This window comes from Apiospora aurea (assembly GCF_038362705.1).
Source record: "Apiospora aurea strain CBS 24483 chromosome Unknown utg000006l_segment0_segment0, whole genome shotgun sequence".
Classification (NCBI taxonomy): domain Eukaryota; kingdom Fungi; phylum Ascomycota; class Sordariomycetes; order Amphisphaeriales; family Apiosporaceae; genus Apiospora; species Apiospora aurea.
This window is the reverse complement of record NW_027117393.1, coordinates 2,917,821-2,933,952: the sequence shown is the minus strand read 5'-3', so window position 1 is coordinate 2,933,952 and position 16,132 is coordinate 2,917,821. Positions and strand designations below refer to the sequence as shown.

Below are 16,132 nucleotides of genomic sequence, written 5' to 3'. Positions count from 1 at the left end.
CAAAGCTCCGAAGGCGAAATCTGCCTCCTCCTACGGCCACTGGACCCTCTGTACCCGTTATCCCCCTCCTCTCTTCTTCCAATCTCGCGACGTCTCACGGCTCCGGCTGATGTCGCTGCGGTCCTGAAGAGCTGTGATGACGGGACCAACATGCTGGACAGCTCATGAAAATCTCCGGTCGAATTGACGGGTCGATATACGGCGCGATACTTTGCAGTCGACCGCGACCCTGCCGTCAACGCTCTGTATCAGCATCGGATCGCATCACGACAATCGCCGCACTAAAGCAAGACCATGCTGGCTTCAGTTCAACGGCCGCTACACATGCCGCCCCAATCGTGCGCCGGTTGTGGCAAAGTGCCCCCAGCCCACGTCTCTCCCTCCAGCAAAGCGGCAAGCCACTTCAGAGCCAAGAGAGAAAACTATTCTCGTCACTGTATCCCACTGTGACGAACCGGGCGGGCCGACGACCATTGAATCCAACATATTTCACTTCTCATATCCCCCGCAAGCAGAAATGGAACCATACATGCTCCTCCGCTCCCTTAGAAGTTGAGATTCAAGCCCCCGCCGAAGCTCCGAGCATCGCTCCTTTCCCAGCCCATACAGACCCGCATATGTCCAAGGAGGAGCTGCTCGGTTTCCTCGACTTCTACGACGATATCAGTGTAGAGGAGCGCTTGGAGTTCTTGAAAGATCCGTACATGCGGAAATATGCTCCGGCTGAGGACACAAGTCTTAATGTCTCGGATCGCCTCCATGAGCTGGTAGCGCCTGCGCCGGAGGAGGTGGAGCGGGGGAGCCAAGAGGATATGGAAATCGTAGCAAAGTTGAGGGCAGCTGTCTATTCGAGGCTATTGCGGCCGCATAGCGTGGATCTGGAGACGATATATGATCTGTACCTGCTATTGCCTGGGCATCGGATACCATATATGTCTGCTCGTCTGCGTCACTCCCTCTTTGCAGCGCTGGGGATTACCGAACGCAAAAGCCCAAAGGCCATGCTGCGTTACTTTGCTGTTGTAGCAGACACTAAAGCCAGCGGGTTTGCACTGTCGAGGTCGGAGTGGAATACGGCCATGTCGTTTGCGAGTCGTTATGTGGGTACTTCCACCGACGTGGAAGCCGAGGCAGCACTGCATCTGTGGCGAGAGATGGAACAGGACGTTGGCGTCAAGGGCAACGAAGCTACGTTTAACATTCTTTTTGACGTTGCATCCAAAGCCGGGAAGTTCGCGCTCGCCGAGATGATCTACCAGGAGATGAACACACGTGGCTTCCATTTCAACCGGTTCCACCACGTCAGTCTCATCCATTTCTTCGGTCTTAAAATGGACGCCGGTGGTGTCAGGGCAGCTTACCGAGAGATGGTCAACTCATCTGAGATCATCGATACGACAATCCTCAACTGTGCCATGATTGGCTTGTTGAGGTCCGGTGAAGAGGCCTCAGCTGAGCGGCTATACAACAAGATGAAGGCGACCGACAGGAGGTCCAAGATCATTCCCGAACGCAACTACACCTCGCAAAAGAAGATGACCAAGGTGATGTTGATGTTTGCACGTCTTGCACGAAAACACCCAGACATGCAGCCGGGTTTTCAGAGCACCAGTCTGACAACACCTGACCTGCACACATACCGCATTCTCGTCAACCACTTCGGTGTCAGGCTAGGGGATATGTCCCGAGTCGCCCAGTTCTTGGACGAAATGAAGTTCTTTCGAGTTCCGCTTCACGGGAGCGTGTTTCTCGCCCTTTTCAAATCGTTTGCCCAGCACGGCAGCGATGGGTCGGACTGGAGTGTACAGCGACTCGACGGCGTCTGGAATGCTTTTCTCGACGCCTACGACGCCGGCACGGACGGCTTGTATATTAGCACATGGATGGCCATGTGGATTCTCCGGGCTTTTGCCCACTGTACGCGGTCCCAGGACCGCGTCCTCGGGACGTATGAGGAGCTCAGCCTCCGGTGGGAACTGGATTCGCAAAATCAAAGTTTTATGTTGGACTTTTTGCACAAGCTGTTCAGCAAGAGCGGCTTGTATCTACGTACCACCGAGTCCCAGATGGTCAACACGGCGATGACATCTGCATTGGGACATGGGCATCAGGGGTTCCATGGGCGCACATAGACGGAGGAGAACGTGTACATTATATATGATGATGGAACTACATCTTGGGGATACGATTATGGATGATACCACTGCTTGTGATGGATATCAAGTCAAATATATATGACTCGACTTACTCCCAACTGTTCCATGTTTTTTACGTGAGCATCGGTATTGTGTCATTAGCGTCCGGTACATCTTGGAGAGGAATTACCATATCCAGGCTTATATATTGGCTGACAACCTTTCCTGTGGAGAAAAGATTGTCTTAATGCCAGCCAAATATCCTTCAGGTAAGCAGTCTAATGAAGCCTGCAAGCCCTTTGGCGCGTCTAAGGGGAGTAGATTGACCTTCACAAGCTTTGTGACTACATCTCTGACTTTGCTTAGGTGAGCATCCGCCATGCTTGTCGTAGACAGCCCCCGAAGGAATTGTCAACCATACCAAGCCCGTCTCCTGATGCCTCTTCGTGCACGTAGATAGCCCAATGGGGTGATAAATGTATACGGCCCCTGTCTCATGAACAAGCGGCAGCATTTAATGAGCCATGTTACACACCAGCACAACGAGAGCTCAGCCCGAAGAAAGCAGCCAGCAAGAACGCCAGCAAGACCCTGGCTCCCACGCACTCTGTGGTTGCACTATGCCCTACATTATACCACGATCAAAGACACTTGACTTTACCATCGTTCCCAAAATAAGATCAGCACGTCATGCCGCACTAACACCCCCATTAACCAAAACGTTCCACGCACATCGACCGTCCACGACAGAAACGCTTAACCACAAACGAGCACATTATCGCACAAAACCGCATTTCAGTCTTCCAGAAGTTATATTCGTTCGCGTAATGTACAGGTCCCCTCTGCCTTTCCTTCTAACCGCAGTCCATCAAGTTTCTATACGCAGCGGCCTGCGCCGCGCTGGGCGAGCTTCTCGCGATCTCTTGCAGGTTCTCGTCCCCGTTCACGTTGGCGCCGAGTCGAACGAGCTTGAACTGCTCGTAGAGTCCGCCTAGAAGGTATCGTTTCGTTAGTGAATTCCGTTCGCGCTGCGGTCGTTCTAGAGGGAAGATGGACGAAAAGTAAACAGAAACTTACCGCTCGCGTTCTTCTTCTCGCGCACAGCGTCGACGCGGTACAGCCCGTCGTACCGGAGGCCGCACCGGGGCAGCCAATCGTTGTCGCTGCTGCTACCGCCACCGGCCGAGCGCAGGACGCGCACCGGCCTGCGGCTGCTGTGCGAGGCGCGCAGGGCCAGGCTGCCGCTGCTGGCCGGGGAGGCGAGGCGGTTCGGGTCCTTGTTCTCGTGAGCCCGCGGTGCCGAGTAGTAGAGGACGTCGCCCTGGTCCTGGTCGAACGCGTGGTAGGTCGAGTTGCCGGCCACGATGGAGAAGGCGCCGCTCTTCTGGTTGCCGTAGATGCCGGCCTGGCTGGCCCCGTGCGCGCCGTGGTGCAGGGCGACGAGGCGCATGGGGAACCACTGGCCGACGGACAGGCCGTTGTGGCCGAACTCTTTGCTCGACTGGTGCGGCAGTCGGGGGTTCAGCATGTAGACTCTGCGGCCGGCGCCGTTTCTGGTCGAGATGACTCCGTGCATGATTCCGTTCGTGCCAAACAACGGGTCGCGTGCGCTGGGAACCCTAATCTGCACAGCGGGTGCTTCTTCGTTGGCGTTGTTGCTGTTGTTGGATGCAGGGCCATCCACGGCCGGTGCCGGTGCTGGTGCTTGTTGCTGCGCCACGGGCTGGTCTTCAGGCTCGCTCCAGTCCTCGTCCTCCCACTTGGCGACCAGTCTGGCGGCACGCTCGGCGATATCAGCAGGGAAGTAGAATCCCGGCGTGTTCAAGAGGGCCAGCGTCGCCGCCACCTTTGATTCTTTAAAGATGCGATGGTTCATCTCCAACTTGAACTCCAGGAAGTTGAGGTAGGGGGCGAAACGAGCAAGTCTTCGCACGTCCTCGGGGTCGCCAGTCGGGACCTGCTTCTTCTTCTTGCTCTCCACGGCGAAGCTTCTGATTCCGCTGTGCTCTTTCTGCATCCCTTTTATGCAGTCATAGTAGGTCGGGTCCTGCTGGGGGGGCTGGGATGTCCAGGATTTCCAGAACGTCCTCGGCGTCGCTGCTGTCAGTGCTGGCGGCCCTCTCGGTATCTGCTTTCTTCTCTGTCTCTGGTGCTCGCGACGACCCTTCGGGGCGAGATGCTGGCAGGGACGTGTCCACTGCCTTCGGGCCACTGGCCACTGGGGCCGTTCCAGCTGCTTCTGACTGGGTGGTAGCCAATACTTTCTCCGTACTTGCTGGTTCTTCGACCATCGAAGCCTTCTCGGCCACTCTTGCTTGAGTGACTGCGCGGGCTAGCCCTTCGAGGTGGTTCTTCTCCTGCTTGCCCCTGCTCGCCGGGCGCCTGATGAGCGCCACGGGGCTTCCGCTCCGCTTGCGCTTCAGCTGGTTCACCATGTTGGATGACTCAGGCCAACCAGGTCTTCAACCCTCGAGACGAAATGAATCATAAAGCTTAGGGCAAGCCTGCGATGAGACGGACGGCCTCGTGGGAAGACGATGTTCAGTAAGGACAGGGATCTTTGAAACAAATTGCAACCGGGGGATTGAAACTGAAGGTATAACCAGGTCCACGCCAATATGGCCAGCGCCGATTGGAAAGAGGTTGGAAGTCAATGGCAGGTCTACGGTCTGGTGTAGACCGCATCGACAAGTGCTCTGTGTCGACCTCGATCCAATGGCAAACCAGCCCAACCGGAACGAAGGTGTCACAAGGAGGAGAGCGAGGTGGTGAGGTGGTGAGGCAACGGGCGCGTCTACGGTATAATCCGAGACGCGTCTTGGAAGAATAGGGAAGGGGAAGAAGAGTGGGCAATTCCTCTGTAGGAAAGCTGCTTGATTCGATGGTCGATTGTGTCGTGGAGTTCGAAGTGAAGTAAGAGTATGAGGAAGAAGGTATGGGGGAGAAAGTTGCAAGTGTAATGTAGGTGACAGTCCAGCTTGCAATATTCGAAGCTTCAACAATTGGTTGTTGAAGAACAGGTAAGAGGTTGTGACAGGCCCCAATTGCAACACCACCCGTGCGCTTAGCGGTATTGCACTCTTCCTGTAACCTGGGAGTGTAGGTTACCGCCTACAAACCATCTGATCTTTGAATAGAGATCCTCTCCCACCCCCGCCCTCTGTATAGCCCTGGGGGGGTGCATTAAGGACCCAGCCCCAATGGCTCTGGAAGAGGCAGATATCATACTGCGTATGTGCCGTTGTATTGGCCTGACTTGCGATGACATCCCATAGTTAGGTTGGAGTGAGCAGGCTGGCGTCAAGGCGCGGAGATTTAACTCAGCGGGTTGTAGAAACGCTAATCGGTATGACTTACAGGGGGTCATACGCTACAACGGTCCACCTGTAGGGCTGGCTGATGCACTGCGACAGCAACGCAGATGGCATCATGGCCCAGTAGACAGACCCTCGAGAGCTTTTCGTGGTAGAGATAATGATACTTACTGAGCCGGCAGGATAGGCAATTTGAGTTGTTTCCGTATATAATAAGTTGTGGTGAGGTAAGGAGGTTCAGTGTAGGCCTCCGAAATTGAAAGCCCGCATGAACAATTGAAAGACACAATCTGCAACAGCATGGATAGGCAATGCATTTGACGCCAGCAGGCTTACTAAGTGACGATGTTCCGTGCATTTCGCCGTATATAATTCATGCCTCGTGCCTAGCCACACTAGCCTTTATGGAGGTGAAGAATGGTAACTTTGATCCGGTCACAAGGGGAAAAGTAAATGCACTTAAACGCATGTTGGAGGATCTGTCTACCAGGTGGAGGCTTGCAGGCGAGTCTGAAATGAAGAAGCCCATGCCGAAGACGCGATGAGTGTATATTGATGATGGCACATCCGCAGCCGTATATTTGTATAGTCTCGATGCCGAAGAAGCCATGATGGTCTCGCCACCGTTGTAGCGCCCATATTCCTAGATCTGCCCCTTATCTCACGAGCCACTGACCGCCATTTCCTCCCGCCCGCCCTGCTAAGCTACCAGGGTTGCTTGGAACCATCGTGGTTGAAGAACAAGCCGTTGTCGTCAGCGGTCGAATCATGCATGACCTTCAGGCAATCGCCACAAGCAGTCTCAGTGGTCAAATTGGGGAGGTCGGGCATTTTCTCCGCGACCCAGTCCCCAATGTCAGCGCCCATGTCCGTGCCACCGATGTAGCCTGCATCGTCAAGTTGCTCTGTCAGTTGCGTACTACAGGATATATAGATGGAGCATATAGAGAGGGCAGAGGGGCTTTCTTACCAGGGTGCACCAGGACAGTGGTAACGCCATGTTCCTTCAACGCGGCGCTCCACTTGCGCGTCAACCTGGAATGCCAATAGCGTAAGTATCGTAACCAGGTGTATGATCGGTAAGGACGGGGACCACTGACATGTTGAGCGCAGCCTTGCCCACCGAGTAAGCATCACAGGGTCCTACCACAGGCCCGCTGAACTCGATCGACCCGAGAGCCGAGGTCACGACCATGATCTTCTTGACGCTGCTCTTGCGGACTAGAGGGCTGAACTCGCGGAAGAGGTACATGGGCGCAGTGACGTTGAACTCAATCTCGGCCTTGAAGTCGTCCATATCCCTATCAAAGACCATACGTGAGAGGCTGGTAACTCTAAACCGCCGGAGGGAGGGCGTCGTACATCTCGTCAAGGCTCTTCAGCGGGCTGTAGTTGACCCCCGCATTGCTGATGAGATAATCCAGGCCGTCGGGGAGGAGCTTCTGCGTGGCCTCGGCGGCGTCGTGGACGCTATCCGACTTGGTCACGTCCAGGCTCACAAAATGAAGCTGAGCGCCTCCGTGCTTCTTCTTGAGCTCTTGGAGGCCGGCTGACTTGGTAGGGTCTCTGGCAGTGGCAATGACGACGTTTCCAGGGTCTTTGAGCTGTTCATAATGGCTGTTAGCCCGGGTGTCGTGACTGAGTTATAAGTGAAGGTGGAGGAGCGTGTCGCACCAGTTCCGTCACGAAGCCGAGACCGAGACCGCGGCTGGAGCCAGTGATGAGATAGGAAGGCATTGCAGTTATACGAGAGACGCTGTATCTAGTGGTGTTATGTTGAGTGAGGCGCGCAAGAGCTGATGAGGTTGTCGTCTGTCGTTTTTCGTGTCTTAAGATGGGATCTAGCCCCGTTATATCTATCCATTTTTTGAGGGGAGTAGCAGGTCATCCCTGTACGTTAGTTGGCTATGCAATTGGCTCTCCGTGCTTAGAAACCCCATGGGATAGAGTTACTCTATCCAGGTTCGCGATCGCAGGTTTGCGGAACTACTCGCCGAAGCCCGCAGTAGTCCGCAACTCACGGGGAAGAGGGGCCGAAGCGACCGCATCTGCCAGTGATGGAGGGCTGGCTGTCCATCTCGTAAGCCACCCTGGGCTAATCGCAAGTCACTAGCGAAAGACGGCATTTGAGTCACAACAAGTTTCCGTGCTCACCGTATGACAAGGAAAACCCTCTTCCTGTAATCTAGATGTTACCGATAAGAAATGGCGGGCAACCGCACCAAAGTGCGACAGCCCCCTAAAGCCGCCGGGCCCGCCCAGGTCCTCCCCTATCTCTGCGTCGGTCCGCAAAACACCGCCGAACCCGCCGCCGGCATAACCCACATCATCTCCCTGGGATGCAGAGAAAGGAGAGGGGAAAGACGAAGACGGGGCCAAGGTGCTCGTTCACTGTATGGGCGGCATATCGCGCTCGCCCGCCGTGGTGGCTTACTATCTGATGCGGGAGGAAGGCATGAGCTTGCACGACGCATTGGGGGCCATCATGAAGGCAAGACCGGCCATGAGGCCGAACGACGGGTTCCTGAGGCAGCTGAAGGAGCTGGGGGTTGGGCTGCGAGGGGAGGGAACATTAGAGGGAGTCGAGTTGCTCCCGTTGGAGACCAAGAAGCGGCAAGACTTGTTGTTGAGCGCGGATGCGAAGGAGAAATGACTTGGGCGATGATGGATGATGACTGAGAATGGTCATATTAGGCACGCAAACGCCTCAGATCGACTGACTGAAGAGTCTGTCAAGGAGGCCAAGACACCATATTCGATGGTCTATGTCTAATTGTCTATGATAGTGCCCCGACGCCGGTACTGACTAACGATCAGGTCATCGAGAGTCCATACTCCCCAACCAGTAACTACCAGGCGAGATTAAAAACAGATTAAGCTGCTTTCTGCGGATCGTGCCCCCAATTCTTCAACGACCGCGCACTCTTACTATCCGGGTCCTGCTTCGCCTTGTCCTCCTGCGCGAGATGCCGCTTGCAATACGCGACGACCTTGCGCATATGAGGCAAATCGCCCTCGTCGTATTTGGCGGCATCTTTCTCCGGATTCTTCTTCAGGATCTCAATGATCTTACGGCCGCTGTTATATCGTCAGCCAGCACGCGCAGGGCACCCGCAAGCAATACGCCAATATGGAGAGGCCAGTCAAATTCGCCCCTCTTCGCAAGAAAAAGGAGAGGTCTACAGCACCTTTCGTGGCCGACAGTCTCCCCGGACCCGTCATCCTTGGCCCAGCCGGCGCTTTCGGACGACTCGCCCTGGAGCCACCCCTCGAGGTCCGAGGCGGTCATGTTGACGATCTCGTTGAACTCCCTGGGGTCACTATCAGTAGGGCCTCTTCAGTAGCATTGTAGGACCAAAAACGAGACCTACTCAATAACAGTTTGGTCGTATTTCACCATTCTGATGATATCGGGGCCGAACGAGTAATTGTAGACTATACTTCAGACAGAATTGATATATCTATATGCGGCGCTATTAGGGTGAGCAACGCCAGATGGTTGGATGTCGATCTTGCGAAGCATTGCAGCCATTCCCGAACATGGCGTTTTGCTACCGCATCAAATACGTCATTGATCTTTCCACCCAACACAATCTGGCATATCAATCATTTGCAACTAATCTAAGCTATCTGAGCTAAAAGAAACCAGCAAAAACTCAGTCTTTCAGCCAAACATGTATGCGTGGTGATTTGTCTTGCACAGATCCCCATCCGTGTCAAATTGGATATCGCCCAGTTAACGTCCACAATACCACAACACAGAAACCGCATCCTCACTTCCACTTGAGTGAAGTATACCGGTCTTGCAAGTGTTGTTCGAGAACACCGTCGTCTCGGATGTAATGGGCTAGCGACAGCGCATATTCGATCCATTTTCGGCTTAATTCGTCTTCGTTGTTTCCGTACAGATCCAGGCCATGGTTAAAACAAGTAGCTGCCATCCATTCTAGTTCAAGGGAAGGAAATGGTGTCTCCAACTGTTTGGCTGTCAGCAACGGAAGACCAAATTCGCCGCCGATGGTGACTTACATTTGCTGCTTCTTTCACGTACCGGAAAACGTCTTCGACCACCGTCACAGACAGCTCGGTCTTGGATGGCAGTGTGACTTGTACCAGGCATCTCATATACTTTGCAAGTCTCTCAATGTCGAAGCTCTCTAACTTCCAGATCTCATTGATCAGAATGCGCAAGGTCGAATAGGACACTGCTCGTGTATTCGATTAGTTGCCGTATCACTGAAAGGCAGTCACAGAATCGCAGATACCTTGAATTGGCGAACCCTCGGCTCTGAGTATGCAGTCTGCTGCAGCCTGCAGTGTCTCCACGTCCTGACCTGTTCCCATCTTGCGTGCGACCATCGGTAGGTCATCCCAGCTCTTCAAACACACGGCAGCCTCAAAATCGAATACCAACAACGACCCCATCTTCAATCTGAGGTCTTCGACAGAGAATTCGTCGAGACCATGGAGACAAGTTGTAAACTCGGAATCATAAGCTTCGACGTGCTTTCTGACCATCAGGTATAGTTGTAATTGTTCCTCGACATTGTCCTCGGCACGAGCCAAAGCTGTATACGTTGTTGCCAACATAAAGTTGCAAAACAGTCGTCTGAGTGCCAGGTCCCCTGAATCTTGCTCTGGTAGGTCTTTTGGGTAGTAGGATATGATCTGAATGCAAGATTTGAAGACACTGGCGACGCAATGAAGATTCCAGCTTTCCGTATACTTGAGACCAGTGTTGTACGCATTCTTGCAGAACCAATCAAGCTCTTTGATCGGAAACAGCTTCGAGCCCTCTTTGTCGCGTAAGTCGCGCTGAAGAATCCTCGTCACTATCGTGTGTAAGTAACCTGCCGCCCATGTTTGTGCCGGCTTACTTACCTCCTTCAAAGACGTGGCACAGATCTTCAGCGAGCAGTCCCTTATCAACATCTGCCGAACCCTCGGACAACATGGACATCAGAAGACGGATTATAACTCGAAGCAAGGCCGGAAGGTGAACAGGACTGTCAGGGTTGAATTCGTGCTTGTCTGCCAAAACTTTGAGAGCCTTTAAAGCAGACAGCTTGTCGTCACTGGCGTGTGCTTCAATGCAGCACGCGTATAAGAACTTGAGGTCCTTCGACGATGATTGACTGATATGCTCGATACATTCAGCAGCCATGTCCCAGTCACCACTTTGTACAGCCAACTTGTGTGCCAAGTAGATTGTCATGGGTTGGGCCTTGGCGACATCGCTCATCGATGATAGAGCCTCCTTCGCCCCGTCCAGATCGTTATGCTCAAGGGCACAGAGCAACAGTTTCCTATACAGGTTGGCGTTGTGAGAGTTTATCGGAGTATAGTAGTGCTTACCTCGCAAGCTTAGCTGCATTGACGGGGCCGCACTGGCAGAGAGCTGGATGACGTGCGAGCTGGCACCACTTCTGAGCCATATCAGGGGACCCCTGGTGAAAGTTGGATTCAATCTTTTTCCACAACAGCTAAAACCGATCAGTCTATATGAGCCAATAGCCATTGGGGCTTGTGTATGTTACTTACCGTGATAATCCCAAGGGCAGCATGGGCTGCTAGTGGTTTTTCTGATGATTGTTGAATATGGTCCAACAAGGATCGGATTCCATTGACAGTATCCAGAGAGTCCCGCTGGCTTGTTGACATGTAAACACGAAGAGTAAGTGCGCGCTCAATCCAGTCATCCTTTCGCGAGAGCAGTACATGCAACTTTATAAACTCGTCCATGACTTGGCAAGCAAGAGCTGGGCCTTTGTCATCCAATTTGCGGATGCGACTGATCATCAGCTTAAAAGTCGTATCTGACAGGTCCATGGCTCTCATTATTCGTCGCAGCACATTGGCATATGTGCTACTGTCAAAAACCTCACCTGGTGCTTTCACGAGAACATCGAGCCGTAAAAGTAGGACGATAAGTTTGTCACCAGCTTCGGACTCGAGGGAGGCTACGAGGCTCTCGGCTTTTTGGAGACTCTCAACAGTATCCACGCCGAGAAATGCACGTACAAGCGCCTGTGAGATGGTCAGCTGGAGCTCGATGCCGTCTCGTGAGAGCATCTCAAGATCCTGGCTACTGAGGTAATCGTATGCTCGCTCGAGCCATTTGGTTGCCATGGCGAAGTCCTGTTTACCAAGGCAACTTTCTCCGATCTCATATATGGCATCAGCAAGACTTTCGGCAGTTGCTGGTTCCAACCTGTGTCGCAACGACTGTATTTTGCCGTATATATGTTCGGCGACATCCAACCGGTTCTCTTTCCAAGCCTGTCCTGTTTGTTAGAGCTTATCGGCAAGCGCATCGCCTGGAAAACTTACCAAGACTATGCGAAGAACAAGATGTTCCGCCTCGAGTCTTTTCGACACGCCCAATTCGTCCTCTGGCAGTTGATGCTGCAGATCATGCAACAGTCCGTTGCAATCCGCGGCTTTCTGCAGCGCAAGCAGCGCAAACTCGAATTCGCTGCGGTCTGTGTAGGTTTTAGTCTCGTATGCATGCATAGAGTGTCGGGAGGAGACATCTGCGGCCTACCTATACATGATCTGCCTGTCTTGACTGCCAATCTGAATTTGCGGATAATCTTATTGGGTTGCCCCTCTGCTTTCATGTCAGGCAAGGCCAACAACAGGAATGCGTATATCCGGGCCAGGAGCAACACCCTGCAGGATCCTGGCGAAGCACCCTCGCCCTCTTGTCGTTTTTTCCGTGTACAAAGATTCCATAGAGCTGTTCCTGAATCTTCGAGTTGATTGCGGGTGGGTATGTCCAGGGTTCGCAACGTGTATGTCTTGAGGGCAGACACTTGGCTTTGAAGTTTCCCAACCAACTCTCGATGCTCGCTCTTCTCGCTCAAGTCTGTTACTTGCGCAATGAAGTTGCGACAAGAAGCTTGGTCTTGAATCAGCAATTATACACTCAGTTATAGTTTTATGATGAACAGAAGCTCACAGATGAAGGAGTGGACGCGGCTCTCCCTTTCCCGAGCTTTAACAAGGCCATCGTGCTTGGGTTGTGCCGCCATGTCGTACTGCGCCTTCAAGAGAGATGCAGAGTTGTAACCAGATACTGCAGAACCCAGCTTGTCTCTCGCTCTTGTTGTTTGATTATGTCGTGGACTGATCGTACGTGCGCACAGCAGGGTATACGAGCTCGAGATCACAGCAGTCGCCAGAAACGCAAAGTTGCGGTCAAGGACCAATGAATTCAGTTGCAGTCGGATGCTAGGTAAATATTCAATTGAGAAGTATGATCAATGGGATATTCCAAGACCATCACCAGAGAGGAGGGCTGAAGGAAGTCACTCCAGTTTAGGTCGGTTTGAAGTACCGGTGGCACTTTCCCTCGTCGTGGCTTAGGATATCGCTGTATTCCGCACCTTCCAAGTTCGATGCCTGTCAGGTTGAAAAGCAAGGTTGCTATGGATTTTAGGCACGTACTATCTGTAAATACATACATACCTCCTAATTTGATTATGGATAGCACCCGTCTAGTCAATTGCAAATGTTACCAATTCTAGACGTAGGAATATGGTAAGATATTTGGTAAACATGAGTAGGTAATCTAGGACTGGTTGGAGGGTGATCGATCATTAATTGAAGATTGTGTATTGGGCCAAATGAAGCCGACGAAGTTTGACACCATCATCCGCCTCACTGGCGGAATGCGATAGGAATTCAATACATTGTATCCAGGCGTCACACGGTTATCGCAGGGGGTATCTCCCAACTGTCCCTCTAGGGTATATTCTAGCAAAATAAACCGAAATACAAATAGCACGATGTGATCGTGAGCAAGTGCAGCTCGACCCAGATGGGTGTTCACCAAGATCCTCCACAACTGCACCTCTAGCACTAGGTATTTGCAAAGCTCGACTTCTATAGACTGATAGGAAACCTCGTGGGTTATGTTACTGAGAGGGGTCGTGGGGGAGAAAGTTTCCGACGATCAATGAGGGTCTGAGAAGGCAATCAGCTTGAATGGACGAACAACAGAGCGCGACAACCATGGGCAAAGGTGCACTTACATCTTGTAGTCATCTCGGCGTATCATAAACGAAAAGCAACAGTTGACAATGGGGTCCTTGGATCGGTCATCCGGGCTCTTGAGTGCGCAGGCCGTCAAGAGAGTGTCGTGCGCGGGATCGAAGGCGATCGTTCCGAATTCTTCCCAATATCGTACGAGTGACTCTTCCGTTAAGATTTGATGTAACGAGATCTTGCCCTGTTCTGGGGTCAGCAAAGAACGTGGAGGAACAGCCAGTGAGTACTGCGCGCGCAGAGCGTCATACATCGCGAAGTTGCTCAACCGGAACGTGGATCAGCTCGGCCATCTCCTTGTTGCCCCTAAATATCTCCCCTGTTCTCCTCCAGCAACAGGCCGGCACCGCCATGGCGGCAAAGACTCGGTCGTATTCCAACAAGGTCTTCTCGAACCACATCTCAACGTAGATCAGCTCCATATCGGTGAGGTTGTGCATCTTCTCTCGGAACTTGGGCCGGAATTGGTTCAGTTGCCGCAGTATCTTCTGCTTCGACGCTGGCGCAATGTGGCTGTCCATGTATGTGCCCAGGCGGGCATAGCCCATGATGTAGTTGAACGGCTTGAGTAGACCGGCATCATATTTGGCCTTGAGGACACGCTGCATACGCTCCTCGGGGGTGTCATTGCCAGAAGGATCCGCTGCCTGCAAGTAAAACTCCCGCGTCTTATCGGCAGGAATGACACTGGTAGGCCTCGGGATGGCTTTTCCTTGGTCGGCGTTGGGCGGAAGCATCGAGCCATTGTGCGTGGCGCTTGGGGGCAGCATGGCGCTGGGACCGCCTAGAAAGCCTGCCATATCGGACTGGTTGTCTCTGAAGGGATGGTTTGGATCTCCAGGCAATGTGCCGCCGTCATCAAGTAGACTGGTGTTGAGAAACTCGTTGAGTAGGTTGAATTCATGGGTCACCTCAGGGGCCAGCATGTACTGGGGGTTATAGCTGTGCATGTCGTGAAATTGGTTTTGGGCGGTCAACCAGGCATCAGAGAAACCGGCGACTACACGATACTCAGCTTGCTGCGGGTTTAGACGCTCATAAAGGTTTTACAGGACCTACATTGGTTCATGCTGCTGCTAGAGGCATTGGCCTGCATCCTGGAAACCGGATTCGGTGACACAAGCTGTAGGGGGTTTGTCTGGCCCAATGCGCCTGTGCCGAACCCAGCCTTGGTGCCTTGAGAAGCCCCAGGGCTCTCGTAAGAAGGTGGACCCATGGTCGTAGAAGCGCTCTGGTCTATCGAATTTCGCGCCAGATCCGACTGTGCCTCTGATTCGTCTTGTACAGATGCACCTGGGGGATGAGCAGCTTTGGACTTCTTCGAGTCCGGATCTCGCGGCTCGTCATGACAGAGATGCCCTATGTTTCGCTTGATACATCTCGTACAAGGTCTCTCCTATATGCAACGGAAATTTTCAGTAAGTCCTTTTTTTTCTCTCTCTCTCTTGTGCAAGGCCAGAGGCAGATATTGTTCAGCCAGTGACGCCGCAGGAAGAGATCTTACATACGAGATCGCAAGTCATGTGCTAGTTGGCCCGCAGGCCGGCACTGTTAGCCATGTCACACCAGAAAAGCTTCAATACGCAAAAGAGGCGCAGAGCCATGTGCAAGCTGCTTCAACAGGGGTCAGGAGAGTGAGTGAAGTCTCCGGCAGCGGGCAGGGGAGGGGGAGAAATCAGGTCTCGACCATGGGCAGGGAGGACATTGCGCGCATACGCATACACGCAGACGTGGACCCAATAGTGAGGATTCGCAGACCATCTCGAAGAAGACTTACAGATCGACGACAATAGACACAAGCTGTAGGAACGCGAGCCAAAATTAGCCCATGACCACGTTGGGATACGACCTCAGGCACCGAGCCCAGCCTGAGAAGGGGACATCAAGAGGCGAGAGGACGGCCGGAGAATTTAGCAGCAGAGCACAACATACCGTGATTGACTTTGCGTCTTTTCCTCGGGCTCTTATTGGCGCCTTCATGGCCATGGGTAGGCGTGGTGCTGCTTATGGGTGTGCTATCCTTGGACTTTGTAGCAGTATGGTTGCCGTTAGCAGTGTTGTCGGATTTCGTGTCCTTGGCAGCGCCATGGCTCTGGCTGCCATTTGCCTCCATTTCTCAGTTTTTTCCTGCTTCAGACGCTCCGGTTGCCTTGAAGGCAGAAAGCTCCCATTGGACCTTCAGGTTACGCAATGGGCCAGTAGGTCGTGGGTCATGGAGGTGAAGGCCACGGCTTGGTGCAGCAGACTTGCTGATCTGCCTGTGGAGGTTCCGACAGCCAGCAGCTTTTTTTTGTCCTTCTCTGGCGGCGCTCGTTGTATTTTTTTTTTGGGCCCTCCTTGCGCTTTGTTTTTCCTTCCTTTTAAGCGGAGGTTCAGGCGAGCTGCGCGATTTCCCACCGTAATGACGGATATGCACCCTTGGTCGTCGAAAAAGTCCCCTCCGTCTATGAATATATACAAAGTCGAGACCGGATATCAGGATCGTGAATGCGACAAAAGAAAAGAAAAGACGTTGAGTTTGAAGGTTGCAGCCATTTTTGCGGCGCAAAGGCTCCCTTGTCAGTTCCGCGGCTATGGTTGAACCTTCTTAGCTCAGCCAGCTGCCTGCGCAAAAAGCTCTTAAGTTAGGTCACG

At 52.9% G+C, this 16,132-nt stretch overlaps 8 protein-coding genes across 8 annotated transcripts; 2 read left to right on the top strand and 6 right to left on the bottom strand.

Moving 5' to 3' along the window:
- Positions 1–164: 164 nt before the first annotated feature.
- Positions 165–2,132, top strand: PG986_009475 (uncharacterized protein; the record flags this gene model as incomplete). Its single annotated transcript, XM_066845697.1, has 1 exon — positions 165–2,132. One exon carries the CDS (start codon positions 165–167, stop codon positions 2,130–2,132), a length of 1,968 nt encoding a protein of 655 aa, XP_066698095.1.
- Positions 2,133–2,989: 857 nt separating this feature from the next.
- On the bottom strand, positions 2,990–4,152 carry PG986_009474 (YDG/SRA domain-containing protein; the record flags this gene model as incomplete). The annotated part of the gene is made up of 2 exons (XM_066845696.1): positions 2,990–3,126; positions 3,213–4,152. The coding sequence occupies 2 exons, from the start codon at positions 4,150–4,152 to the stop codon at positions 2,990–2,992; spliced, it is 1,077 nt and encodes a 358-aa protein (XP_066698094.1).
- Positions 4,153–4,165: 13 nt separating this feature from the next.
- PG986_009473 (uncharacterized protein) lies at positions 4,166–4,570 on the bottom strand (the record flags this gene model as incomplete). Its single annotated transcript, XM_066845695.1, has 1 exon — positions 4,166–4,570. The coding sequence occupies one exon, from the start codon at positions 4,568–4,570 to the stop codon at positions 4,166–4,168; it is 405 nt and encodes a 134-aa protein (XP_066698093.1).
- Positions 4,571–6,154: 1,584 nt separating this feature from the next.
- Positions 6,155–7,186, bottom strand: PG986_009472 (uncharacterized protein; the record flags this gene model as incomplete). Its single annotated transcript, XM_066845694.1, has 5 exons — positions 6,155–6,336; positions 6,420–6,484; positions 6,550–6,750; positions 6,812–7,053; positions 7,124–7,186. The coding sequence occupies 5 exons, from the start codon at positions 7,184–7,186 to the stop codon at positions 6,155–6,157; spliced, it is 753 nt and encodes a 250-aa protein (XP_066698092.1).
- A 468-nt stretch (positions 7,187–7,654) lies between these two features.
- PG986_009471 (protein-tyrosine phosphatase-like protein) lies at positions 7,655–8,102 on the top strand (the record flags this gene model as incomplete). Its single annotated transcript, XM_066845693.1, has 2 exons — positions 7,655–7,733; positions 7,795–8,102. 2 exons carry the CDS (start codon positions 7,655–7,657, stop codon positions 8,100–8,102), a joined length of 387 nt encoding a protein of 128 aa, XP_066698091.1.
- Positions 8,103–8,322: 220 nt separating this feature from the next.
- PG986_009470 (uncharacterized protein) lies at positions 8,323–8,738 on the bottom strand (the record flags this gene model as incomplete). Its single annotated transcript, XM_066845692.1, has 2 exons — positions 8,323–8,527; positions 8,638–8,738. The coding sequence occupies 2 exons, from the start codon at positions 8,736–8,738 to the stop codon at positions 8,323–8,325; spliced, it is 306 nt and encodes a 101-aa protein (XP_066698090.1).
- A 484-nt stretch (positions 8,739–9,222) lies between these two features.
- Positions 9,223–12,483, bottom strand: PG986_009469 (uncharacterized protein; the record flags this gene model as incomplete). The annotated part of the gene is given in 9 exon segments (XM_066845691.1): positions 9,223–9,426; positions 9,479–9,654; positions 9,715–10,281; positions 10,331–10,755; positions 10,805–10,932; positions 10,991–11,728; positions 11,780–11,982; positions 11,994–12,356; positions 12,411–12,483. 9 exon segments carry the CDS (start codon positions 12,481–12,483, stop codon positions 9,223–9,225), a joined length of 2,877 nt encoding a protein of 958 aa, XP_066698089.1.
- Positions 12,484–13,368: 885 nt separating this feature from the next.
- On the bottom strand, positions 13,369–15,611 carry PG986_009468 (uncharacterized protein; the record flags this gene model as incomplete). Its single annotated transcript, XM_066845690.1, has 5 exons — positions 13,369–13,417; positions 13,486–13,682; positions 13,750–14,498; positions 14,558–14,857; positions 15,431–15,611. The coding sequence occupies 5 exons, from the start codon at positions 15,609–15,611 to the stop codon at positions 13,369–13,371; spliced, it is 1,476 nt and encodes a 491-aa protein (XP_066698088.1).
- Between the last annotated feature and the right edge of the window lie 521 nt (positions 15,612–16,132).